We start from the raw sequence: 25,221 nt of genomic DNA on the forward strand, positions 1-25,221 counted from the left end.
TTAAAAATAGTACGCTCTTCAGATATTATCTAAAATTATTTCTTTATTTTTAATTTTTTTAGCAGGTCAGTAAGGGGAGTAGTAATTATTATATACTAATAGATAAATCTCCTGAAAAATCTAGTAAATCCTAGAAATATTTAAATATTATAAATTAATTATAGCTCTAGCTATTATATGATTATATCTAATTAGGAAAAATCTAACTAAATCTTTTTTTAGCTAATAATAAAGCCCAAGAAGTAGACCTCTTTTATATAGAATATGTATTTTAATATTTTCGTGAAAAAATTATAACATTTTAGATATTCTAGTATCTTACTAATATACTAGATATATTTTTTTTCTATCTTTAAGAAAATAAAAATATTATTAAAATAAGTAATATAATAATTATTAAAGATCTTTTATAGTATTTTATTTATATAAGCCTGGAATATAGAGGGAGTATTATATAGTCTGAATAATATTATTATATACTTGTATTATTTATAATAAGTTTAAAAAGCTATTTTTTATTTGTTTTCTTAGCAGATATATATTTAATAATAAATATCACGCAAGTCTAGCTTCGTGAAAACCTTAGTACTTTTTAATTAATCTATAATTTTATTAATTTACAGGAGTAGATAATAATTCTTAATTATAATTTTATTTAACCCCCGGTAGTCTATATATAATTACAGGCTATTATTAGATTTTTTAATATAAAAAATAAGGGCCGTAACGGGTCTACTAAAGGACTAAATCTATTTTTTTCTGATTATTTTATTTAGATAGTCTCATAGTGTCTTTAATTTAGTATAAGATATATTATACAGAAGTCTATATAAAAGTTTTATATTAAGCTTTAAAAAAATAATATATTTTATTAATCTTATTAGTATAGACACTATCTCTTGCTCAGAAAATACTTTCTTAAACTAGATATATTATTTAGGAAGACTAAAAGTTTCCTAGTCTAATATAATTATTTTAAATAATATTTCTGATTTTCCCGCGCGGTAGTATTATTTAAATTAGTAATAAAATACTAAGCTAATTACAGGTAATCTACTACAGTACCACTAGATTCCTATAATAATACTAAAATTAAAATCTATAGGATCTATCTAGCTCCTGCCGAGTACTATATTATAATTTATTATATTAATAATATAAAATCGTATAATATAATTATATATATTATTATTTAAATTAAAAACCTTTATATTTTTCTATAATATTTTGTATTAAGATATTATCTGATTTCTGATAAAGTAAATAGGGGCTAATATCTAACTAGTGTTAAACTAAAAGCTTTACTTTTTTAACTAGTAATATAATATAAAATTATTATCTGTTTTTATATCTAATAATATATTTACAGCAGCTTATTTTCCTCTTATATATAGTTAAATATCCGCGCGGAGAAGAGAGAATTATAATAAAATATTAAATTTAATTATATTAAGGATTAGAGGCGCGCCTTCTTACTAAAAAAAAAACTGCTTTTTTTTTTTATTATTAAAGGTCCTGCTCTACCAGAGATTATATTTACAGATAGTCTTTTATTCTCCTAGAGATAGTAATTTCGGGAATAATACCCTTTTTTTTTATAAATAAAATAATACTTATTTTTATTTAAATACTCTCTTTTACCTCTAAAAACTTATTATTTAAAATAGCTGCCTTTTTTTTTAGAATACTTATATTTCGCGTGTAATATATTATTACTCTGAGAATTAAGGAAGCTATTTTATAAAATAAAAAAATTATCTTAAAAAAGGTTCCCTTCTTGAGAGGAGTTTCCCTCTTAAGAGGAATATCTATCCTTAGAGAATAATCTATTATATAACTATAATATTTAATAAAACTTCTTGTTTTATTTTACCAGTTATTTATATTATTCTACTAAGGCACCTACTTTAATAAAGTTTTTTAGTTTTTTATTAGTTAGTAGTTTAGGGGCCTGCTTAACATCTTTTTATAGATCTAGCTATAATATTTTAAAAAAATAATTAATAAAAAATTAATTAATATTTTTTTATATAAGCTCTGTAAGAAAAATATATTTACTTAATATAGCTTAAATAGATTAGTTAGAGCCCTACCTTAGTCAAGTAAAATTATAAGCATAGGTTTATTCCTGGTTTCCTTTTTCTTTTATTTATTCTATCAGAAAAATCTTAAAATTTTTAAATATTATTCCCTAGAGATCTTTAAAGCATATTAAATATTATAAGTTTTTAAGAGATTCCGATAGGCATATCTTTATATATAAAACCTTTATTTTTTTTTTTTAAAAAAAGAGCAAAGTTTACTCCTGAAATAATACTCTAAGTTTCGGATAAAGATTATATATTAATACAGATTTTTATTTTTAAAGACCTTTAATTCTTTAAATCTAAAATTTTTTCTTTTTTTATTTTTTTCTAAAATCTTTATTAGTATTACTAGTATATCAGGGATTATTTATACTAGTAGAAAAGCTATAGGCTAACCGCCAGCCTTTTAATAACTAGAGAATTATTCAGAATAATAGTTTTTAAGTATTTAGGTAAAAGAAAGATTATTATTTAATATAAAAGATTAAATTATTTCTTTTAAGATAAAAAGAAGATTATTTAAAAATATTTAATAAATATAATATCTTTATTCACCACAAGATTACCCGCGCGTAAATATAATAATAGTAAAACAGAAAAAAAAATAATTAAAATTATAAAAAATAGCTATAAAGGTTTTGTTCCAGGTACTTAGTTTCCTTAAATAAATATATTAAAAAGTTTAGGATACCTGCGATACGCCTGCGGACTGCCTGCTACATGCTAAGAGATATAAAGAGTTAAAGAACAAATATATAATAAATAAAATTAATTATTTGACCTCCTAGGGGTCAAACAGGTGGTTTTTTTTAATAAGGAGTTTCGCGGGAATTAGTTCCCGAATGCCTCGGCAACCCTACGGACCTCCGGCGGTCCAGTTATTCCGTGTTCCGCGCTGAGATAAGCGCCGGTGACAATTTAAAAAAAAATTAATACTAAAATTTTTTTAGTTTATTTTAATAATTCTTATTAGGTTAACTTTTATCTCTAAGAGATAAAGAATACTAGTAAGAATTATTTTCCGGACTTTTATAAAATATTAAATAAGTTAAATAATCTGTTACTATATAAATCTTATAGTAGGATAGCTATATAATTCTTACAATAAAATTACTAGGATTATTAGTAAAATAATAGGTTAACCTTAAATTAATAATCTAGTTATTTTAGCTTATATAACAGACTTTTTTAATATTAATTTTAATTATTTTTTTTTAAATTACCAGGGCTATCTCTTTTAAAAGCTATATAAATAATATTATTATTAAGTAAAATATTAAAAAACTTTATCTTTTTTCTCTGTTACTTTTACTTTTCTAATTAATTTTTTATTTATTAAGGGACTTTCTCAGAGTATTTTTTCTAATAATTTTTTTTATAGCTTAATTTCTTATAGTGGGAGCACTCCAGGGATAATTTTAGATTATTATTATTTTTTTAGTCCTTAAAGTTTTTTTTTTTTCTTTTTTTATTTTTCTGGTTTTTATCCTTGTTTTTACTAAGCTTTTTACTAGTTCTAGCTTTAATAAGATTTACTAATTCCTGGTTAAATTTTATATATATCTTTTCCTAAATCAGGACCTGAGACACCTCTGTGTAGGTTATAGTATCTTTATTAAAGCGTGAGTTAAAATAAAAGATTAAAAAAGTCTGCTATATTTTTTTTAAATTACAGAAAAAAAATTAAATATAAATTAATTTATTAAGGATAACTCCTTTTTTTAGACTCTTATTAAAATAATCTAGTACTAAGGATATTTTTTTAATATATTTATTTGTATTTTTGTATTACAGATAAATTATTATTATTATTAATTAAAATCTTTTAAAAGACTAAATATTATATATAATTTTATATTTTTTAAATAAGGCCTTCACGAGGTCCACAGCGGTATAAAAATAGATAAACTTATAATAAATAATTTTAGATAATAAGGCGAAAATAATATCTACTGCTTTAATATTATTATTTTTTTATTTAAAAAGCTTATCCTAAGCTCTTTAAGCTATATTAAATAATACTAGTTTTTCTAGGGTTAATATTAGGGTCTTAGGGTAAGAGAACTTATTACTAATTATGTAAAATATACTTTTAATTCGTAGTTCTATATTAAGATCTTTAATCTAATTCTGGTAGTTTTCTGCTAATATAAGTTAAAGTATAGTATATTTTCCGGGTGCTATAACTACTTTATTAAGATATTTTATTTATTTTAAAAATAGTTAATTATTTTAAGATCTATTTTAGAGGCCCTAGATAAGGGTTCTGGGGATCTAAATAAAGGACTTAGTTAATTAAGTTTCCGGGCTTATAATCTGTAGAAATTATAAGGTAAGATACTATATCTATTTTAAATAAAATATTTAATTTTCTGATAATTAAGATAATAATAAAAAAAAGGTCTAGATATACTAGAGGATCCTATTTTATATCTTATAATCTTGCTAGGGGTTCCTATTTAATTTAGGAGGTCTCTGATAAATTGCTGCGGATGACCTTATCTTGGCGGGAATATTCTGGTATGCCTACCTAGGATACCGGGAGTTTTCTATAGTATTCTTGTACAGCATAAGTAGGGATATGGCTTTGGAACCATTCTTTTGTGGCACGGGGCTTTCTTTTCTTTTTCTTTTTTTTTTTTTTTTTTTTTTTTTTTTTTTTTCCTTGGACCCTCTTTCCTTTTTGTCTTTTTTGTATACGAGAATTTTTTATGTCTGTTAGGTCACAATGTCATTGGTTTCACGGAAAATATATAGCTACCAGTTAAAGAACACCCGCTTGACGACAGAAAACCCACTCATTACCTTGCCCGGAAATGTAGTATTCAGGATTCCGCATGGTCTGATCCAAAATTTATGGCGCTAATATCAACCCCAGAGGTAAGTGGTCATTGAGCCCCGCGTTCCGGGACTTTCACGATCTCTAGTGTGGACGGGATCGCTCCTTCTCGCGCCGATCTTTCTGCCTTTCTCACATTGAGTTTTATTGACGTTCCTTAACATGTAGACTTTTATAGCTCCTTCATGATCGATCTCAATGATATTTGGGCGCATCATGTCGATCGGCGGTGCTCCGACATAAACCCAATCGTCTCGTATCATGTCCCACGTTGGCAAGAGCATTACAGTAAGCACTAGCCCAAGTTTGCTTACCCCAAGCTTATCCTCGGACATTTCTTTTATATATATCCTCCCCAATCTTTGTTCTTTCTCTGCCTCCTGAAAGTTTTGCAGTCGCGATCCAGCCCACTTCAAATACCCCATCATCTACAAACATGACTATTCCGGAAGAATGCACTGTTCTAGTCGTCGGCGGGGGCCCTGCAGGGTCCTACGCCTCGTCTGTGTTGGCACGAGAGGGTATTCGCACTGTAATGCTTGAGGCAGACACCTTTCCTCGGTATCATATCGGAGAGAGCATGCTCCCTTCGATGCGCCACTTTCTGCAATTCATCGATCTCGACGAGAAGTTTAATCAGCACGGGTTTAGAATAAAGGTTGCGACTCTCAGAGAAGTGGATCGCTCTCCCACCAAGCTAACTTCTTTGACAGAATGGAGCATTTTTTAAAATCAACTCGAAGCCGGCAGCATGTATTCTCATCCCTCTCTCTTGGCAGAATGACTCATATTTTCCGGCTATCGTGTCTCACCTGCTCGCTTTCTAGATACCGACTTCGTTGCGTCCGGTGGCCCCGGCACTCACTCATGGAACATCGTGCGATCTGAGGCAGACCAGATTCTTTTTGATCACGCTCGAGAAAGTGGTGCGACGGCCTTCGATGGTGTCAAAGTCACGGAAATTCAATTCGCCCCACATCCGTCTAGCGAGCTAGGGAAGCCGGTGTCGGCCTCGTGGTCGAGAAAGGATGGCAGCACGGGGTCCATCCGGTTCGAATATCTTCTCGATGCGAGTGGACGAGCAGGTCTGGTCAGTACCAAGTATATGAAGAACAGGCGCTTTAATCAGGGCCTGAAGAACACAGCCACCTGGGGCTACTGGGAAGGCGCGGGCGTCCATGCAGTTGGGACGACGCGGGAGGGAGACCCGTACTTCGAGGCGATCGCCGGTATGCTTGAATGCTTAAATCCTCTGTGGCCTTTCTTGACAAAACACTAACCGTAAGTTTCTTTTTGCCTTCTTCATAGACGGCAGTGGCTGGGTTTGGACCATTGCGCTGCATAACGGAACGACCTCCGTCGGCGTGGTCATGAACCAGGCCAAATACACCGAGCGCAAAAAACAGAACAGCTCGCTCTGCACCAGCGATCTATACAATCAGATTATTCAGGAAGCACCGGTCACTCGAGACCTACTGGCCAAAGCACGCCTTATCTCGGACCTTAGATCCGTCTCGGACTGGTCGTACAGCGCGTCGGCATACGCCAGTCCATACTTACGAATAGCCGGCGATGCAGGCTGCTTTATCGACCCCTTCTTCTCGTCAGGCGTGCATTTGGCCATGGCGAGTGGTCTTTCTGCCGCTGTGACCATCTGCGCTTCTCTTCGAGGTGACTGCGACGAAGAAGCTGCGGCTAGCTGGCATACCGACAAGGTCTCTGAGGGATATACTCGATTCCTGTTGGTTGTCCTGAGTGTTCTTAAGCAGATCGAGAACCGAGAGGAGCCCGTGATTAATGACTGGGACGAGAAGAGCTTCGATCGCGCTTTTTCTATGTTCAGGCCTAGTACGTTCAGCCCTCCTGTCTACTCCTGCCTTTGTTTTAACTAACCAGTTGTTTGAACGGGATACAGTCATTCAAGGCACGGTCAAAGACAGCAACAGCAAACTCACACAGTTCGAACTTGCACGTACGGTGGATTTCTGTGCTCATGCATTCTCGGATCCCAAAATCCCGCAACAAGTCTCGCTCTTGAAAAAGCTCCGTGGACTGATCAGCCAAGGCGAGAATGCTGACGCCCTTCAAAAGTCGCTGTCTCCCGAGGAGCTGGAGACACTGAATGGAATTCGTTCAAGGCAGATGATCCGCATGGAGGATGTCTTGCGGATTGATAATTTCGGCCACGACGTGATCGATGGGATGAAGCCGAACCTCAAACGGGGTGCTTTGGGACTTAGGAAGGATGTAAAGGACGATGGCGAGGGGAATTCCAACCCAATGGCTGTGTTGGGGCTGGAGGACAGGCCCCATGGGATGCAGTTATTATTCTAATTGCAACACTGTGCACTCATGAGTAATTAATTCATGTCCGATCTAGCAATTGAACCGGTATCAAGTCCGTCTGTCTTAATAGCTATACCTAAAGCCTCTATCCTGCTTATCCGTAACATCTCCCTCGACCCCAGTACTCTCATCCACCTCGCCACGACTCGCCTTCTCATCTCGAGCCTTATTCTCCCTCACACAGAGGCCCCAATATACACCCATGACAACAAAGAGTAAACACCATGTCACCATCGAAGTGACAACGCCCTCAAAATACCGCGGTTTCTTCGTCCACAGCTGCGGCGAGGCAATACATCCGACGCAGTATCCAATGAAGAATAAAGTGTTAACCACAGCTCTCTTCGTATTACCTTTTACATTAGACGCGCTGAGACTGAGGAGAATCGTCATGACGTCTGATATACACGACGACTAGCGTTCGGGTTAGAGTAATAAGCAAAATAGCAGGCGAAGGAATACTTACCAACCATGAGGCCACGATAAGGCCCCATTGTGCTGAAAGCGGCAGCTTCAATAGTAATACATTCCCAACTAGTGGTGGCAAGGCCAAAACCATCACGATCAGCGATCGCCTCCTTGGGAAAATCAGACACGCTATCACCGCTATCCAGATAAAGGCAACCTGGACAGCTCCCGATGGAGCAGTATAGAGCAGAGTATCAAACTTGTCGTAGCCGATATTGTTTATCACCAGCGATGCGAACTGCCACTCCCACATATCGTCAGCTATCTCATTTCTCAACCGTGAAAAGACTAAAGAACATACCGTAAGAACCGGACTCTGCATCGTAACCAACAGCCCGAACCCAAACACCACCCACGACTTTCCATCCCACATAGCCTCCTTGAACTGCGCCCCCGAGAAACGAGCAACGTCTCCGCCCTCATTATCAGCCGTCATGCGCATCCTCAAAACCTCCTTCTCTCGCGGAGTTAGAAACCACGCATCCTGCGGCCCATTCGGCATCAAAACAGTAAACAAGACACCGGAGAGCGTCGTCAGCGCGCCACAGACGAGAAACATGACTCGCCACGGCGCAAGGCCTAGCTGCGAGTTCTTGCCGATGCCGTACATAAGCAGACACCCGATTACCTGGGCGAGACCGTTCATTGTTATCCATAGACTATGGAACATTAGCTTATATGCATACCTGGGGTGGAACAGGAGGATTGTACCCGATTCGCATAGCGTGGTCTTTCTTCTGATACCAGATACTCGTGATGGTTACGAAAGCCGGCGAGACGGCGCCTTCGGCGAATCCGAGCAAGAAGCGAACGGCTGCGAAGCCGGGAAAGGATTTGGGAGCGGCGAGACACATGCAGATGGCGCCCCAGATGATTCTGTAGGGTTAGTTTTCTATTGTTTGGGAGAGAAGGGAACATACATCGTTGCGCCGACGAACTTGGTTAATGGGAGACGGCTCATTAGGTAGATGAAGGGGTACTCGGCGACGAGCTGGCCTGGGGATTGTTAATGACGGCGTTTAGAGAGGGAAGGAGGATGGCTGACCGAAGTAGAATATTGACGAGCACCATGAATACTGGCTGCCTTGGAGGTTGAGGTCTGTGATGAGACCGAAGACTCCGGCATAGCTGAGGCTTTGTTTGTCCAGGTCTGATGTGTTAGTGGATATGTGGACAGAGTCGAGCAGTAGACGCACATTGGAAAAAGAATACGCAACATAGCTGATGATGTTAGACTTGAATGATAGTGAGGACTATTATCGGTGCTTACCATGGGCAAAATTACCATGTCGATCTTTCGCCGGACGCGCTTTTCCTCCTCCACTGTGCATATCTCGCCTTGCATGATGCTTCTTGAGGTGCGATCGGTGGGAGGGCCATCTTTCTTGTCGGGGTTCGCATTGGGCTTTTCGTCCATGATTATGATGCCACTTGCGCTGTATAATCGGCAGTGTTTTAACGATGAAGTTGAAATTAAATAGCCTTCTGCTACGTCAGCATGGGCAACAGGTCTAATCAAATACCTCTGACTTCCCCGAGTGCCAGCGCAGATCATTTATCGCAGATCCCCATGATCGACAGTCCACTGAAGATAATCCTGTTCTAAACTCCAATCGAATTGATCTATTTCTTCTCTGTGCAGATTACCCCCACTCTTGTTCATTCCCCCCTTCCCTCATCCCGTTCGCCCTTGACTCTCATCTCCTCTCTCCATGCATGTCCCCATCGATAGACCACCCACAATATCGGGCTGAATACCGCCCAAACACCAGCTACAAATGTCGCCGTCCATCCAATGCCAATGCGATCGATCAATGGCGTCCCGACAGCCGCAGCGCCTGCTCCCAGCAGACATCGCACCAGATTATTCGCCGCAACAGCAGTCGCAGGACTCTGCCGATGAACATCGACCACCAGCGTGCTGAGCGTCGTGAACGCCCCCGTTGTCAAATGGCCCGTGAAGAATAACATGACCAACGGCCCAGCCAATGAGGTCTGATAGTCCATGACCCAGCCATACGCGATGATGCTCAGACACGCAGCATACACGATCGGAATGGTCACCTTCAGCCGTGCCGCCTCGATATCAAACTCGCGAATATCCTGCTGCTTGTTCTTCGCCACCGACAAACCCTGCCGGTCTGCCTCGCGCTTGAAATTCCAATCCAATGCCCTCCCAACCGTCCACCGCGACGTCAGCGTCCCAACCCCAAACGGCAAATAGCACAGCCCAATCTGGATCGCATTGAAGCCGAACCGGCTCTCCATCTGTGCCGACAACGTACTGATCACGATCATGAACCCGCAGTACAGCAGCGCGCCGTACAGCAGGATCAGGCCTGTTTCCTTCTCCGTCGCAATGCGCACCGAAGTCAACGGATTCGGTCTCCTCCCACCTTTCTGCACGGTCTCATAATCAATTCCTCTCTCATTTCCCTCCCCCTTCCTCCGCAGAATCCCCCAAACCGTCCGATTCCACCGCTGCGCACCCACCGACCCATTCCCCACCACCGCGCGACACGTCTCCGGCACAAACACCACAAACCCAACCAGCAACACACCCCCCAGAATAGTCAAGAACCAGAAGATCCACCGCCAGCCCAGAAACTGGCTCAGCAGACCGCCCACCACCGGTCCCAGCGCCGGTCCCAGCGTCATCCCGATCGTCGCGTACCCGATATACTTCCCTCGCTCGGCGCGCGTCGACAAGTCCGCCACGATGGCGCTGCCGATCGCGATCGTCCCGCTACTGCCGCATGCCTGGAGACATCGGAGGACCATCAGCGCGGCGTAGTTGTTCTGGAGGGCCAGCCCGATGTTGGCGCCCACGTACGTCGTGAAGCTGATTATGTATGCGGGGCGGCGGCCGTAGACGTCGGAGAGGGAGCCGGTGAAGGAGGGCGCGATGCCTTGGAAGATCTGTTCAGTGGTGTTAGCATTGGGGTATTTGAGACTGGGAATGGAGTGGACTGAACCATATAAGTCGTGACTGTTAAGTTGATCAAGGTATTCGACACGTGCATGTCGTTCGCTAGGGTTGGTAGGGCCGGATAGTAGATGCTCGCCGACATGGGTGAGATCATGCCGGCGAAGGAGGCCGCCAGCATTGTGGAGATCTTGGCTCTTTCGGAAAGAACGCAATACGGCGGTTCATAGTTATCGGCTGATTTGACCGTGTTTAGGTCCGTCGTCTTTTCTGGATCTGCGGTCGGTGATGTAGAGATCGGATCTGAGGGACTTTCGGGGGCTTTTGCTTCGTTTGGGGGAGTCATATCGGGCTAGAGAGAAATCCTTTCTCCCATGGACTGATTCGACTTGAAAATATATCAGGAACAGAAAAACAAAGTCCCCTATTTGTGTTTTGAGTCTGCATATAAGCTGTCTTTTTTCTATGCCGTTTCCGGCCCGGGACCGGCCAACACCATCTATCTAGACGGCCCTTGCCGCCGACCGGTCCCGCTTGTTTATCCCGAGTGGGATTTGGACGTGCATATTTACTGCATCTTCTCCTGCGTTGGATCTGCATCGATCGCTGTATTGCGTTTCTCCATTGACCATCATTTCCGGCTTCGACATTTATGAGGCCGTGAAATGTCTAATCGGCCCTACAGAGCCGATAGACAGGATACAGCCTATAGGATCCCTTTCAATTCATCTTATGTCCGCTTAACTCCGAGCCATGCCCGGGACCGGCTTTCTAAACTCCTAAATTCTTGTCGCTTATCGCTATGATAGAGAATATTATAAAGTAGCACTTCCCCTCGCGCGTAATATTCAATTACTCCAATCCAGCCTATCCATCGAAAAAAGAAAACATATCCATCATGACCTGCGAGGCCTGTCGCACGATTCCCCCCGTCATTTCTCAGGGCTACGAGCCCAAGGGTGAGTATAAAAGTATTGGCGGATTGAATACATGTGAGTTTCCTTTCCTCCCCTTCATTTGATAAAACCATCACATGGTCGCGATCCGAGTCAATCCCCAACAAAAAACCCCTAACCCCAAACCAACAGACACAACCGGCCCTCACACCTCCACCACCGCCATCATCGACATCTACGACATCTTCGGCATCTCTTCGCAAACCATCCAAGGCGCTGACCTCCTCGCCGCCCGTCTGAACACCCTCGTTCTCGTGCCAGACTTCTTCAAAGGCAAAGGCGCCCAACATGACTGGATCCCCATGGACACGCCGGAGAAGGAGAAAGCCCTGATGGGTTTCTTTATGGAGTATGCGCAGTTCGAGCCGAATGTGGGGGTTCTGAAGGCTGCGGTGGAGGAGTTTAAGGCGGCTTTTCCGACGGTTGGGAAGTGGGGGGTTTTTGGGCTCTGTTGGGGTGGGAAGGTATGTCTTTTTTGTTTGGTTTATTGTCCAGATATTAGGATGCTAATGAGATAGGTTACGGCTCTGTCATCGGGAGAGGGAACGCCGTTTGTTGCCTCGGGACAGGTTCATCCTGGGTATGTCATTCCTACTTTCTTTCCTATTGCTTTCTGCGCTGACAATTGTAAAGGCGGATGGACAAGGCGGACGCAGAGAAAATCACTATCCCGCATATTGTGCTCGCGTCGAAAGATGAGCCTGCCGATGTGGTGCAGCAGTATAAAGATATTATCGCAAATGGACCCGGCAGCCATGTTGAGACGTACGAGAGTATGTGGCATGGGTGGATGGGCGCGAGAGCAGACTTGGATGGGGAAGAGAGCGTGAAGGAGTATCGACGGGGGTGAGTATATATTCAATGGGCTTGGATTGGTCATTAATGAGATTACTAGGTATGAGCAATTGGCTTCTTTCTTTGAGCAGCATTTCAAATAGATTGGTATGAGGACAGGGAGTTAGGGTTTGGGGTGGTCAGGTGGCCGGCTGTGCGCTATGGTCTGAGATAGTATATATCAGATCCAAGGTGCTATGAAACATCCCTGGAATGAATCATAGAATTGAGATCACTGAGAGTTGAGTTGCCCAACTGATCATTCTATTGCGACTGCTTGTACATATTCGGGGCTTGTTGCTTTGTTATTCTCGAAGTGGCAGAATCTACGTTTCCCCCTTGCAAAATCGACACCCACCTGCAGAATCCAAAGCCAAGATTATTAAGGCCTAGCTTGAGAAAATTATCGGACTCATACTCTATTCTGCAATGGGTGGATCCAACGTCATATCGAGTACGGAGTATGTCCAATTGGCCTTGCCCGCTTCAGATGGTGGATATATTTCTTCTAGAAACGTAGACTGCGCCACTTATCTCCTTCTACATATGGCAACTAATAACGTATCTCGGCTTTCCTTTACCCTTTTCTATTGAAAATATATCTTCTTACTGCTATTTCCCCTATCTACTAATATGCCCGTTTAACCGCCACCTTTCTGACTTTTCCTCTTTTTAGATATTTCTACTCGATATTTTTCGTATCTAGCTATACTTCACTTGGATTCCGTCCTGGAATCGCACACTGATTAAGCATTGTCAGCATGCGCATCCAACAGCCCAGGATCCGGAGTTTACTCCGCTGAACGGCTGGGACTCTGAACACCTGTGCGATTGCCATCGTCCGTTCCCACGTCGGACAGACACTCCCTCCCCATGCTCCGTAAATTTTGTCAATTTGATTATTGAAGACCGCTGCCTAAAAAAACGGGGGCAAAGATGTAAACGGAAATTATCCTTTTTTGGCTTACAAAAATGGAAACGAGAACGAAAGGGGCTAAGATTCTGTCTTATGGAACCTGAAGTCGGCGACATTTTGCGCTAAATACCCGGATGATATCGGATTTAGGAAGCTATAATAAACTAGCGATGATTTCAAATTAGAAACTTCTTCCCAGTCGGAGAATTCCTGGCCATGCCGGTACTTCATACCTGCCGGCAACTATCCGCGAATCAAGGCCACAGCTCAGCCACACTGAAGCTCAAATGCAATTTCTTTAATCATACGGCAATGATCCTAGCAACGTCTAGCAAATATTGAGGTGAAACAAGGGCTTGGCGGGACTTCGACTAGTAGTAAATCACGGTCCGAGCGCCAGGGCCTGGCCGCAGCACATCTTCTTCCATCCTCCCGGTAGCCCATTTGTTGCACTCCTTCTGATTGCCATTGGCACGAATCATTTGAAAGATGGAATAAGCTTTCTGTGTTCCTCCAGATTTTGACTGCAAGCTTTCAATAGTCACTCCTCAAACCAAATTGGCTCGCTATCTTAGGCTGCCATAAGCTGGCCTGTGGAGCCCGAAAAAGTCGAACTCAACGCACCAATCATGACCCAGGAATCCGCACTAATAATTTCCGGTAGTGACCGAGGATGTGAGTTCCACCGTTCTACAGGACGGAGTCGAAGGGTTCAATCTCCGATCGAAGGGTTTGGCATGCTTTTCCCCCTGGCAAACGTCTGGCCTGTGTGGATGCTCGCCAAGGTCCCGAAGGGTGGAGCATTTCCAATAGAACCTGGTCCTCCGGTTCTACTCTGCTGCAACGGTCAACGGTCGGCGCATGGCTCCGGTTCCTGGTTGAATTGGGTAAGATTGTCTCGGTGTGAACAGGGCTTTATTTCCTCGGACTCCACTATGTTGCCAGGATTCTTATTTAAGAGCTGACCAGCATATCTCTTCTGCTCTTCTTGATCGTCAAACCACTTTCCTTTTTCTTTCTTTTTCTCTTCAGTCATTCTTTTCCAACCTTTTACACTCTTTCGATTATGAAGTACACTACTGTTTTCGCCGCTGCCGCGGCGGTTCTCGCGAACACCGTCAGCGCTGGTGTCGTTGGTGCTGCCCAGGGTTTCGCCAAGGGCGTTACTGGTGGTGGCAACGCTGCTGAGGTCTACCCCAAGACGAACGACGAGCTGGTCTCTTACTTGGGTGACAGCGTTCCCCGTGTCATTGTCCTTGACCGAACGTAAGTTGTTTATTCTAACGAGATGCCTTGTGGTGTGGGAACTACATGACTGACACCGCTGGATATAGCTTCGATTTCACCGGAACCGAGGGCACCGAGACTACCAGCGGTTGCTCTCCCTGGGGCACCGACGCCAAGTGCCAGATTGCCATCAACTTGCACGGTTGGTGTGACAACTACCAGCCCAACTCCCCCAAGGTCTCTTCCATCACCTAGTACGTCCATCGATGTCCATCCTTCTCGTCGGTCACATTCTGACTTCATCCGCAGTGACAAGGCCGGTATCCTCGGTATCACTGTCAACTCCAACAAGTCTCTCGTCGGAAAAGGATCGGCCGGAGCCATCAAGGGTAAGGGTATTCGCATGGTCAGCGGAGCCAAGAACATCATCATCCAGAACATTGCCATCACCGATCTCAACCCTCAGTTCGTCTGGGGCGGTGATGCCATCACCCTCAACGATGCCGACCTCGTCTGGATTGACCACGTCACTACTGCCCGCATTGGTCGCCAGCACATTGTCCTCGGTACTAAGGCCGATAACCGCGTGACCATCTCCTACTCCCTGATTGACGGCCGCTCCGACTGGTCTGCTACCTGCAACGGACACCACTACTGGGGTCTGTACCTCGACGGCTCCAACGATATGGTTACTCTTATGGGCAACTACTTCTACAACCTTAGCGGACGTATGCCCAAGGTCCAGGGCAACACTCTCCTCCACGCCGTACGCTTCCTTTATCCCGATCAATTCTCCCCATATCCTCAGCCACGCTAACGAGAAGACACAGGTCAACAACCTCTTCCACAACATCGACGGCCACGCCTTCGAGATCGGCCAGGGTGGCTACGTCCTCGCCGAGGGTAACGTCTTCCAGAACGTTGGCGCCGTTGTCGAGTCTCCCATCCAGGGCGGTCTCTTCAGCTCCCCCGATGCCAACACCAACTCGCAGTGCCGCGCCGTTCTCGGCCGTTCCTGCCAGCTCAACGCTTTCGGTGGCTCCGGCTCCATGAACGGTGCTGACACCAGCATCCTCAGCAAGTTCCAGGGCAAGAACATTGCCTCTGCCCGTGCTCCCAACAACATCGCTTCCTGGACCATGGCCAACGCCGGTGCTGGCCACGTTTAAGGTGCTTGTATGAAGCGTTCGCGTGAGACTGTCGTGTGCAGTCTGTGTACTTCTTCTTTTTCTTTTTCTTCTTCTTCTCCGGGACTAGATCTCGCTTTTTCTATCTTTTTTATTATTTTGTTATATATAGTTCAGCTTGCTGTTCAATCTATAATTTCTTCTTTGCATAGTATACATGAATGATAAACTTGACGTCCAAGTAGAGTTGTAGTCGATAGATTGTGATCATCGGTGGACTTTCTAACAGGGTAACGATGTGCAATTCCATATTAATTGACGGGTATTGTTTTATGCTTGCATCATAAACTGGATGACTCAGCAATGCTGTTCGTTGTGAATCTCTCGGGCTTTTTACCACTTTGGGACTCCCGGAGTCCTGTGCATCTCCACTGCGGTTTCATGTGGAATTGAGTTTGTTTTTGGTTTCTTCTACCGACAAAACCATGGTCGCCAGATTCAAGGACTGTTTCCAGATGGGGAAGGGCTGTCCCAGGCTGGGATTTAGGGCTAGTATTGGCAAAGAAGTAAGGCAATACCGGGAGATCCGTCGTGAAACTGGGATGCTACGTATCACTGGTTTCGAAAGAATGCTCTAGAATTCATGCGGACATCCACATCCTGGATCCCTGGCAGTCTTTTGTTATATGACAGGTGGACCCTTCTTGAGCTCCTGGTTGGTCAAAATGCACGTATGGCGCATTCTGGTGACTTGTTGGTCTCCGGCCCGGGCAACATTGACCTTTAATCGTATAGGCTATTGTTCCAGACAATCTATTCTGGTACATTGATGAGAATGCAGCGAATAAATAAAGTTACTCCATCGGCATTTCTTGATCACTCACGGGAATTGAATTGGCTGGCTGGCGGTTCCTATGGACAAGATATCGCTCGAAGTGAGACGAAACCATCCTTTGACTGGGTATGTATCACAAATACACCATTTCTTCTATGAACTTTTGATTAGCTACTGGATCGTAGGAACGACATGCATTTAATTGTTTTTCGAATCCCTACGCTGAAAAGGGCCGACCATGGTAGTAGATCATGAGTCGTTTCGTGTTCTAGTCACCGATTTAGGGTTCATATGCCCAAGCGTGTACGACTAGAGCAAAAGCCATAGCCAAGGCAATGGTCAGTCCTTGTATGTCCATGATATGGCCTCGTGGTCTTGCGGTATATATCTCGACCGTAACATACTTCTCCTACTGATGCTTAGCCGTGTTTATTTGTTGGTGTGCCAGTCAACCTAGTTATCTGTCGTCAGCTACACCATGCAGTGAGTGGCGCACCCTTCTCTATTTTGCCACTGCTTCATCTTGATACTGCCTCAAGGAGCGTCTCATTGTATGAGTCAATGGATTGCGGGGTTCCGATGGTAGCATCAGGATACCGATCTATTACCATCAATGGGACACGGAGCAAAGATTGCGCCATCTTGTCTACGCTCTGTACGGGTTTTATTTCGCAGTGGTGTATTGCAGCGGGCACAATGATGGCTCAGCCGATGATACCCGGACAGGATCGCAATGTTATCGATGCGATGCGAGAGAGGAGGGAAGGGATGACCCATGACCTGGAGCTGGAAGCCAACCCCTCGATGGACGCAACAAGCGCCTCTCTTATCTTGATTACTTCTGCACGTTCTCCGTGAGCCAAAGTGGTGATGTCTTGCTCGAGTTTGATCTAGTTGGACAATTTGCCGCTTTGGGGCCCATCTCCAGTCTTTCGCTTCAATTTCATGCGGAAAAGGATCCCCTCGTCAAAGATCGCTAAGCCCAGGCAGAGAACGCAGCTCGTGTATCGCTGTAATCCCAGCTATAAACCATACCCGGTTTGTCGAGCTTTGCAGTAGCACGGATGCAGGCAGGTTACAAGGATGGTAGGAGCAAAGTCAATTCGATCCATCGCCACCATCAGCAGCAATATGCAAGCTTGAAACCTGGATGACGTGTCGATTCAAGCCACTTTTGCGACCCTTGGAGACAAGGCGCAGATTCTGCTGCATCGTGTGATGTCACTTCCTGATTCATGTCACACAGGGCTGCGAGTACGCATCATCATCTCTGCGTTCCGTTAAGCAGGATCATCCACAAGGACCATTGTCCACTGTGAAGGCCTGGCTGGGTGCAGTGCGAACACGAAGAAAGGAATTGCGAGAAGCTGAGTACTGCGGAGAAAAGGTGGGAAGTCAAAGTGATCGACAGTCCATCTATCTTGATTAGCCCCACTTAGTGAGAGTAGCTGATTCCAAGGCGATCAAATCAACAATCACGCCTTGCTGACGACCGACCACGCCATAGATAGATCCCTGAAAGGCCAGTTCATCTACAGCGGGTCGACCGACCCAAATAACGATCGAATTACCGATGAAGCTCTCGCAGCTGAAGCCAACCCCCCACCGCACCCTGCAGCTTACATGGATCTCTCCCGGTTCTGCTCCTACACAAAATCCCTTGGTCAATCCAAATAGATTAACTACCCCGCCCCAGCTTCAGGCCGAGGCTTGCCTCGATCCCTCTGTTCTTTCGCCACTGGTGTCACAGAATGATCATTCGTCTGCCCTCCCACGGGACTAGACAAGGTCGGACAAGATCGTTCGAATCGTACCAACCCCGGCGGGAAGATCAGACACAGAAACAGGACGGGCTCCGGATCTGGCGGGCTAGAATGGTATACCCCGCGATGTTCCAACGCCTGCAGTCAGGAGGTCTGCAGGTCTGGTCAAGAGCGAGACGCTGGCTTGGATTTCCAGTTGGATTCGGCGAGAGGAGCCCTCAGACTTGTCGAACTGTGCTGTATAAATAGTTGAGCGACGCTCGCCTGAGTGCTATCCACTCTTAAACTATCCTCATCAGGTCTTATTCCAGTATCCATCCTTTTCGAAATCAGCATGGCTGGTCTTTTCCGTGATGCCACCACCGGTGTGGTCAAGGGGGTAGTGGGAACAGCCAAGGACACCGCCCCGATTGTGAGTTTTTAAACTTTCCGGCTCTCGCGACTCATATTGAAAATCCTCCTTCCGCTAACTCATCTGCAGGCTTTGGAGTACCTTCTGCAACCAGCGGGGTGCCCGAGTCCAAGATACGACTACTTTCAAGACGTACCTCAATATTTTGAATGAAAAGGTGAGTTTTACGGGATTCCTCATTCCCCGAGGGAGTCCGTAAGCATGGTTCAAAACAGGCTCTATGCTGACCCTCACTTGTACGAAGTCGAGTACCATTGGTGTGAGTTCATGCCAAAAAACATTCATACTGTCCTCTTCTACATTATTGAGGCGTGTGCTTACACTCAACAATAGGACGTGACCGAGGATAACGCGGATACCTATCGAGTCTACCTCAAATCGAAGAAGACCATCGAAGATCCCTACCATGGCCTTATCAACCGGGGTATCAAGGTCGACGTGGATGTAAGAGGCTTCAGCGCCTGTGAAAACGACAGATAGTTGGAAGACCAGAAGAGCTGACTTGCCTTGCAGAAGAAGATCGCGGGCCTCCCAGCAACCACCCAGCCGAAAGCGCCAGAAACCCCGACGACATTCAGTCACAACATTTTCTTGAATCCTACGACCACCTTCAACATCGTCCACCCTGCGGATATGAATGAGAAAAACTGGAGTGTGGTCATGCGAAGCAACTCCCTGCTTCATGCTTACCGGGTTCTTGATCTCGGTGAAAAGGGAGGGAAGTTTGTGGAGAGGTCGTTGTACCCAAGTGCGTGGTCAGCCCCCCTAGGTCGAGGAATCTTTGACTAATTGTAACTATGCAGGCTTTGTTCTGAAGCCTCGCAGCTTCTGGAACTATCAAATCAGCGCCACGGCCGAGGTGGACTCAATTGCGGAGCAAAAGGTGAGCATCACGTGGTCCCTCGTGCCCTCGTTCCTGTTCTCGTCTGACAGACATCATAGCAAACGATTCGAGTCCCGCGCTTCCGCATCGACGATGACTCCTATATCCGGCAATACGAGCAGAAAACGTCTGTCTCTCGAGCTATTGCGGAGGCATGTCTATCGGAGACCGACGCCAAGCTTGCCATGTGAGTTCCTATCGGCCTGCCTGTCATTAAGGATCACGTAGGGCTAAATGGGAATCAACAACAGCGAGGGTGGTGCGTTCGGATACAGCGCCAGTGCGTCCGCCAGCTGGGGGGAAAGCAAATCCTCGTCCTCGTCCTCAAGCACCAAGGAGGATACTCGAATCATGACGATCACCTATAATGTGAGATCTCACTTCGCCCAATTGACGTTTTCTCGCTAATACATGCGCGACCGATACAGTTCCCACGGGTCGTCATCGACTTTGAACCTGCGGAGCTTGACCTTTCCGAGGACATGAAGGCTGATCTGGCCAAGGTGGATTCAGCCGATGCGGTCGATGTGTTTAAGAGTAAATACGGTAGGCAGGCCTTCGCCATATACATTCGCCATATACATTACGAAGGGGAGGGGAAGAAGAAGAGAATCTAACATATTTTCAAGGCCGCTTCTTTGCCACCCGAGTGCAACTAGGAGGCAGACTCCATTCCAGTGAAGAGAGCACCAGTACCGATGCCGCTGCCAGCGCGGCGCAAGCCAAGAGCATGCGCGCGGCCGCGGCCTTTTCGTTCTCCTCGCCGTGGGTCCAGGCATCTGGCAGTGTCAGTCACAGCAATTCGTCCAACTCCAGCTCGGAGAGCAAGGATAGCGCGTCGACCAGTACGATCTCCTGGGAGGCCCAGGGAGGTGACACTCTACAGTGCAACAAGTGTGTATTGTCTTTGTCTCATTCTTTCTTGCCTTTGCACACACTAACCATGTCTCCGCAATCTGCAGTCCCCCGGCCTGGGCCTACACTGTCGGCTCTTTCTACAACTGGCGAGTCGTCAAGCAAACCAAAGTTGTCTCTCTCGAAGAAATCATCTCCGCCGTCCCCGGATATCAAGACGTTAAGGAGAATTTCGCGACCCTTCTGGCCGCCCGGGACAAGAAAGACGCCAAACCCGAGCCGAAACCCAAGGCCCCTGCCCAGCAAACCATTAAGTTCAAGATGTCAATTGGCATCGATAACGCCTATCTGGCCCTTCCAACCACTCCCAGTAGCGATAGCTATGGTGCGCCCCAGTCCCTTCCCTTCTTGCTTTCTTTTTTTCTTTTCTTTTTTTTTTTTTTTTTTTTTTTTCTTTTTGAAACGGTTCTGCTGACATCCCTCCCTTCGTCACAGGCCAATTGATCGAGAAGCTGGTGGATGCAGAGGACCCAGTCACAGCTGAGCGATTGAACTTCCTGAGTGAGCTATCGACCGAACGGAGCGAAAGTGTGCCCTTGCAACTCCTGCAAAAAACAGAAGGAGCGATCAAGGAATTCGCTGTCACCACCGACAAGAAGGACCAGCATAAGGTTATTATCACCCAAGCTTTCTTAAAAAAAGAAAACCCAAGCTAACCGTCCACCAATCCAGCTCAAACTCTACCACCCCTACAAAATCCGCACCGCCGGCGGCGGCGACGCCAGCAAGGAACGCTGGCTGGGTGTCAACCCGACCCTCCCGGGCTATCTGACGGAGGCCATAATCTGGGCCGGCAAAGCCGAACACGCCACCCACTTCGCGTTCGTCCCTTACTCTCTTTCTCCCGTGACCGCTTACGTAGAGCCCGGGACGGTCTTACAGCTCGTCTTGTATGACCGGGAGAAGCAGCAGCTCGGCTCCGCCAGCCCCTGGTGGGCCAAGGCCGAGCTCGAAACGGACGAGGACCCTCCCACCTACCCCTCCAAAGTCGGCACGGATACCCGTTGGTTTAACCGCTATTACGCTCCTTTCCTTATCGAGTACAGCTAGGAACAAACTCAGGCGGGATATTTTGCGAGAGAGGAGGTCAGGAGGCGGAACATGTGGGAGGGTAGGGAGACGGGGCCGAAAGGCTGGCTGGCTTGACTTTTTTTTGATTGTCACCTCAACCTTTTTTTTGCTTTTCTTAATAGTTCATTACAGTATTGTAAGTTGTTTTGATCGTGCCTTAAATGATTCCTCTCCCTCTCGTCCATCTATGTAAACACGTAGTATATATAGCGCAACTCAACGCGACTCCAAGGCCACACCAAATGCATCCATAGCAACCCAACTTGCGATGCAACCACGAATAGAAGCATTCCAATCACATCCTTTCTGTAGAAAGAATGACGCACATTACATCAAAATCAACAACATCCACAAACCCCTGACCCTCAAATCCCAGGTCCATGGATGACATCATGGCGGTGACCTCATGTCCCACCCTCTGCGCCGTTCCCATTGGCCACCCGCATTCCAGAGGCGCCCGCCATACCCGATCGGGGGGATTGTATATCAGCATCGACATCAAGATCGACGATCTTTCCTGTTCGGCAACGCTCCTCTCCACTAAACGCCCTACACGCATGGTCCTGAGGGAACTCTGCCCTGTATTACATCATGTTGTTGCAGTCCGGTTCTGGAGGTCGATGGGGTATTTAAATTTGTGTCTCCTGCCCTGCATCTCATTAATCTATCTGCAATCAATCCATCTGCAACTAAACAAACTACTACCCACTCTTCTATTTGATACCAAAGACACATTCTATCTATCCACAATGGGCAAGCTCTCCGAACTCACTTCCAAGGTCACCGGTGGCAGTAGCCACGGCAGCCACGGCCACCACGGCGCCTCGGCCGGCGGTCCCAAGGAAGACTACGTCGACAAGGGTATGTCTACATTCGCTCTCTTCAGATCCTCAACTGATTGATCGGTATATAGGTCTCGACTCGCTCGAAACCAAGTACGGCCACGGCAAGATCAACCCTCACGATCCCAAGACTCGTGCCACCAACGAGAAGATCACCGATGCTGCGCGTCACAAGTTCGAGAGCGCTACTGGGTGGGTTCCCTGTATTTGTTGTGGTGGTATGGGGTATGTTGCTAACAGATGGCAGGAAACATGTTCCGTCTAAGATCTCGAACTAGGTTCATGGACATGGTTATGAGTGTATGATATTTGGTGGGAGGATCTCTTTTTGTTGATACTTGATACCTGATATACCCGATTGATGGTTTAATGGATGCTTTATTTCAACTTTTTATTGGGTGAATGCTTAGTAAAGTGGGACTGGATTTCTGTTTTTGTAGGTTGTATGGTCGATTTAGCTTTTTGGATTGGAGAGCCGGTACAGTGTCGAGCTGGTTCTGGCTCTTCATGACTATTCCCATCCGGAGGTTATGGAAGTGATGGTTACCATTAATAGTACCGCCGAGTCGGCAGAAGCAAGTGCGGCTGTCAGCAAGTCAACTGCTTCTTGACCCGAATAATGCAGTCCGTAATTTTGAATCAATGTGGCTCTCCGTTTTCTCTTCGTCTTGTGAGCCAGAAAGGGGATATTGTTTACTCAGTCCCGGACCGGTACCCAAAAGCTGCCTCAGGCTCCAACTGCTGGACTGACGTCATCGATGCTTCTGCGGTAAACGGAACGTAAATCCAATTCTAGACTGATCGGAAAATCTCCGATGTACCTGAGAACGGAGTGAAAATCAACAAGGTATTGAGTTCCAAGTGACAGAGCGTTGCACCTAATAGCTCGTGGGAGAATATGACCGTGGTGCTTAGCCTTATGCAAAGTATAAATATGCCAATCGACCTGAAAGAGTCAATACTTCTTGCGTGTTGTTTAGATGAGATCAGCCCACTCGTATTAAATGAGAAGTTATGAGTTGACACAAATATAGCAGCCTAGAAATGGCCCCCAGTGGCTGTGCAGCCCTAGAGCTTAGGTCCCCGCCATCCTTCTTATCATCGTTTTCGACTTTTCAACCTCACCATCCTCATCATCGCTCCAGCTTCACCTATCAACTCTACGCCATGTCTTCAGACCCCCAATCCCCTCGCTCCCAAGCCCTCCGCTACATCTCCGATTCCCGATTCCACCGGCTCTTCAAACATGGCGAGCTCACATTCACCTACGCAGATGTCGGCGTCCCATCCGACACGACCATCCTCTTCATGCCCGGCATGTTCGCATCGCGATATCTCGCGGTCTGGATGCACGCCATCGCAAAGACCGTCGGCGTGCGCGTATTAGTGGTTGATCGGTAAGTCCATTCATTTCTCTCTCGGCGTACATATAACTATTCTCGTGCTAAATGACGTGAATTCAGTCCCGGAATGGGCTCCTCCACCCCCGTCCCTCTCGAACAGCGCGTCTCCGCATGGATCGACCTCGTCCCGGCGCTTCTCTCGCATCTCAACATCCCCCACGTCGCGCTGGCTTCGCATAGCGCTGGCATGATATACCTGCTCAACACGCTCCATCACTGTCGAGACTTGCTTCATCCGGAGAGGCCGTATGTTGCGTTTCTAGGTACCTTCGCCCTACCCCATACCATATTACCCTATATCCACACATACTAACATATGATATAAAAAAGCACCCTGGGTAAACCCCACGCACAGCCGCATCACCAGCATGCAACTCGCGCAACACCTCCCCATGCCCGCCTTCAGCATCTGGAACCAGATCCCGCGCTTCCTCCTCCTCACCGCGACCCCGGTGTTCGAGAGCAGCGGCGCCCTCGTCAACAAGATGTCCTCGATAAGTGGGAGCGCGCCGGTGGAGAGCGCGTCCGGCTCTGGCTCTGCGCAGGTCGAACGGGGTCGGAGGCGGATGGAGTCCAAGCATGGGGTTTCGAGAGATGTGCAGAGGGAGTTGGAGACGCTGGTGTTTCGGTTTATGTTTGAGGAGGGGACGCAGGGCGCGAATGATGAGGCTATGCAGTGTCTTTGTAAAGGCGGGGTGGGGTCTTGGGGGGTGGCTGGGGATTATAGGGGGTTTGTGGGGGGGTTGGTTGATAGGGAGAGGGAGAGAGGGAGGGGAGATAGGAATGGGGGAGGGAGGTTGGTGGTGAGAGGGTTTTTCGCGGAGAGTGATAGTATGATCGGGGAGAAGGGGAGGGGGTATGTGGAGAGGTGTTGGACGGGGAGGGAAGGGATGGCTGCAGATACTAACAGTGAGGGAGGGGGGGTTGACGATGTGTGGGATTTTGAAGCGGTTGTGGTTAAAGGAACAGACCATAATAGTGTGATGCAGGAGACTGGGCTGTTTGAGAGGATCTTTCGTGAGGCTGCGGGGCGATCGTGACTATGAAGGGGCAGTGAGAGGAGGGTTTCTCTGGTCTCGTGATGCGACATGTCGCTGGTAGGCGAGTCGGATGCAACGAATAGCTTCATTGTGGCCCAATCGGGAAATGCCATGAACCTGCCGTTGATTGGTTGGTTTGGAATCCACGTGATGGGACCGTCTCGGCCTGGAAGAGCCTCCGCGGAAAGCCATACTCACTCGGGCAAGATCGCCCTTGAGGATAATTTTATTTCAAGATCACCACAACCCAACTCACTCTCCAGCACAGCTATCTATTCCAATCCTAGCCAACCCAACCAGTTGGGACCATCCACCATAAGCGGATCCGACA

The 25,221-nt window shown here is 45.8% G+C and overlaps 8 protein-coding genes across 8 annotated transcripts; 6 read left to right on the forward strand and 2 right to left on the reverse strand.

Annotated features, from left to right (window-relative positions):
* Positions 1–5,362: 5,362 nt before the first annotated feature.
* Positions 5,363–7,260, forward strand: P170DRAFT_363947 (NAD(P)/FAD-dependent oxidoreductase; the record flags this gene model as incomplete). The annotated part of the gene is made up of 5 exons (XM_024844617.1): positions 5,363–5,584; positions 5,640–5,679; positions 5,754–6,155; positions 6,235–6,774; positions 6,842–7,260. 5 exons carry the CDS (start codon positions 5,363–5,365, stop codon positions 7,258–7,260), a joined length of 1,623 nt encoding a protein of 540 aa, XP_024701131.1.
* Positions 7,261–7,335: 75 nt separating this feature from the next.
* P170DRAFT_365834 (MFS general substrate transporter) lies at positions 7,336–9,085 on the reverse strand (the record flags this gene model as incomplete). The annotated part of the gene is made up of 8 exons (XM_024844730.1): positions 7,336–7,686; positions 7,739–7,978; positions 8,042–8,399; positions 8,452–8,616; positions 8,661–8,736; positions 8,786–8,890; positions 8,937–8,961; positions 9,011–9,085. 8 exons carry the CDS (start codon positions 9,083–9,085, stop codon positions 7,336–7,338), a joined length of 1,395 nt encoding a protein of 464 aa, XP_024701132.1.
* A 314-nt stretch (positions 9,086–9,399) lies between these two features.
* Positions 9,400–11,012, reverse strand: P170DRAFT_458066 (MFS transporter; the record flags this gene model as incomplete). The annotated part of the gene is made up of 3 exons (XM_024851764.1): positions 9,400–10,659; positions 10,716–10,903; positions 10,979–11,012. The coding sequence occupies 3 exons, from the start codon at positions 11,010–11,012 to the stop codon at positions 9,400–9,402; spliced, it is 1,482 nt and encodes a 493-aa protein (XP_024701133.1).
* A 552-nt stretch (positions 11,013–11,564) lies between these two features.
* Positions 11,565–12,560, forward strand: P170DRAFT_414407 (dienelactone hydrolase family protein; the record flags this gene model as incomplete). Its single annotated transcript, XM_024847016.1, has 5 exons — positions 11,565–11,658; positions 11,755–12,086; positions 12,141–12,202; positions 12,256–12,468; positions 12,518–12,560. The coding sequence occupies 5 exons, from the start codon at positions 11,565–11,567 to the stop codon at positions 12,558–12,560; spliced, it is 744 nt and encodes a 247-aa protein (XP_024701134.1).
* A 1,529-nt stretch (positions 12,561–14,089) lies between these two features.
* P170DRAFT_458068 (polysaccharide lyase family 1 protein) lies at positions 14,090–15,909 on the forward strand. The gene is made up of 4 exons (XM_024851765.1): positions 14,090–14,638; positions 14,707–14,853; positions 14,909–15,365; positions 15,430–15,909. Exons 1-4 carry the CDS (start codon positions 14,439–14,441, stop codon positions 15,766–15,768), a joined length of 1,143 nt encoding a protein of 380 aa, XP_024701135.1. The 5' UTR covers positions 14,090–14,438; the 3' UTR covers positions 15,769–15,909.
* Positions 15,910–18,806: 2,897 nt separating this feature from the next.
* P170DRAFT_363984 (uncharacterized protein) lies at positions 18,807–21,584 on the forward strand (the record flags this gene model as incomplete). The annotated part of the gene is made up of 12 exons (XM_024844619.1): positions 18,807–18,893; positions 18,981–18,995; positions 19,070–19,180; positions 19,250–19,484; positions 19,540–19,619; positions 19,679–19,806; positions 19,871–19,988; positions 20,048–20,165; positions 20,249–20,513; positions 20,582–20,859; positions 20,970–21,145; positions 21,177–21,584. Coding segments are annotated over 12 exons (2,019 nt in total), but the record flags the coding sequence as incomplete, so codon positions are not given.
* Positions 21,585–22,153: 569 nt separating this feature from the next.
* Positions 22,154–22,817, forward strand: P170DRAFT_439539 (uncharacterized protein). Its single transcript, XM_024849862.1, has 3 exons — positions 22,154–22,466; positions 22,519–22,639; positions 22,695–22,817. The coding sequence occupies exons 1-3, from the start codon at positions 22,355–22,357 to the stop codon at positions 22,723–22,725; spliced, it is 264 nt and encodes an 87-aa protein (XP_024701137.1). The 5' UTR covers positions 22,154–22,354; the 3' UTR covers positions 22,726–22,817.
* Positions 22,818–23,614: 797 nt separating this feature from the next.
* On the forward strand, positions 23,615–24,890 carry P170DRAFT_478771 (alpha/beta fold hydrolase; the record flags this gene model as incomplete). The annotated part of the gene is made up of 4 exons (XM_024853591.1): positions 23,615–23,844; positions 23,911–24,113; positions 24,181–24,534; positions 24,769–24,890. 4 exons carry the CDS (start codon positions 23,615–23,617, stop codon positions 24,888–24,890), a joined length of 909 nt encoding a protein of 302 aa, XP_024701138.1.
* Between the last annotated feature and the right edge of the window lie 331 nt (positions 24,891–25,221).

Source organism: Aspergillus steynii (genome assembly GCF_002849105.1).
Source record: "Aspergillus steynii IBT 23096 chromosome Unknown P170scaffold_7, whole genome shotgun sequence".
Classification (NCBI taxonomy): domain Eukaryota; kingdom Fungi; phylum Ascomycota; class Eurotiomycetes; order Eurotiales; family Aspergillaceae; genus Aspergillus; species Aspergillus steynii.

Coding starts and splice junctions, on each gene's coding strand:
- P170DRAFT_439539 (XM_024849862.1), top strand. CDS start 22,355: ATGGGCAAGCTCTCCGAACTCACTTCCAAGGTCACCGGTGGCAGTAGC. Junction 22,467..22,518: donor GGAAGACTACGTCGACAAGG/GTATGTCTACAT, acceptor ATCGGTATATAG/GTCTCGACTCGCTCGAAACC. Junction 22,640..22,694: donor AAGTTCGAGAGCGCTACTGG/GTGGGTTCCCTG, acceptor AACAGATGGCAG/GAAACATGTTCCGTCTAAGA.
- P170DRAFT_458068 (XM_024851765.1), top strand. CDS start 14,439: ATGAAGTACACTACTGTTTTCGCCGCTGCCGCGGCGGTTCTCGCGAAC. Junction 14,854..14,908: donor AAGGTCTCTTCCATCACCTA/GTACGTCCATCG, acceptor CTTCATCCGCAG/TGACAAGGCCGGTATCCTCG. Junction 15,366..15,429: donor GCAACACTCTCCTCCACGCC/GTACGCTTCCTT, acceptor GAGAAGACACAG/GTCAACAACCTCTTCCACAA.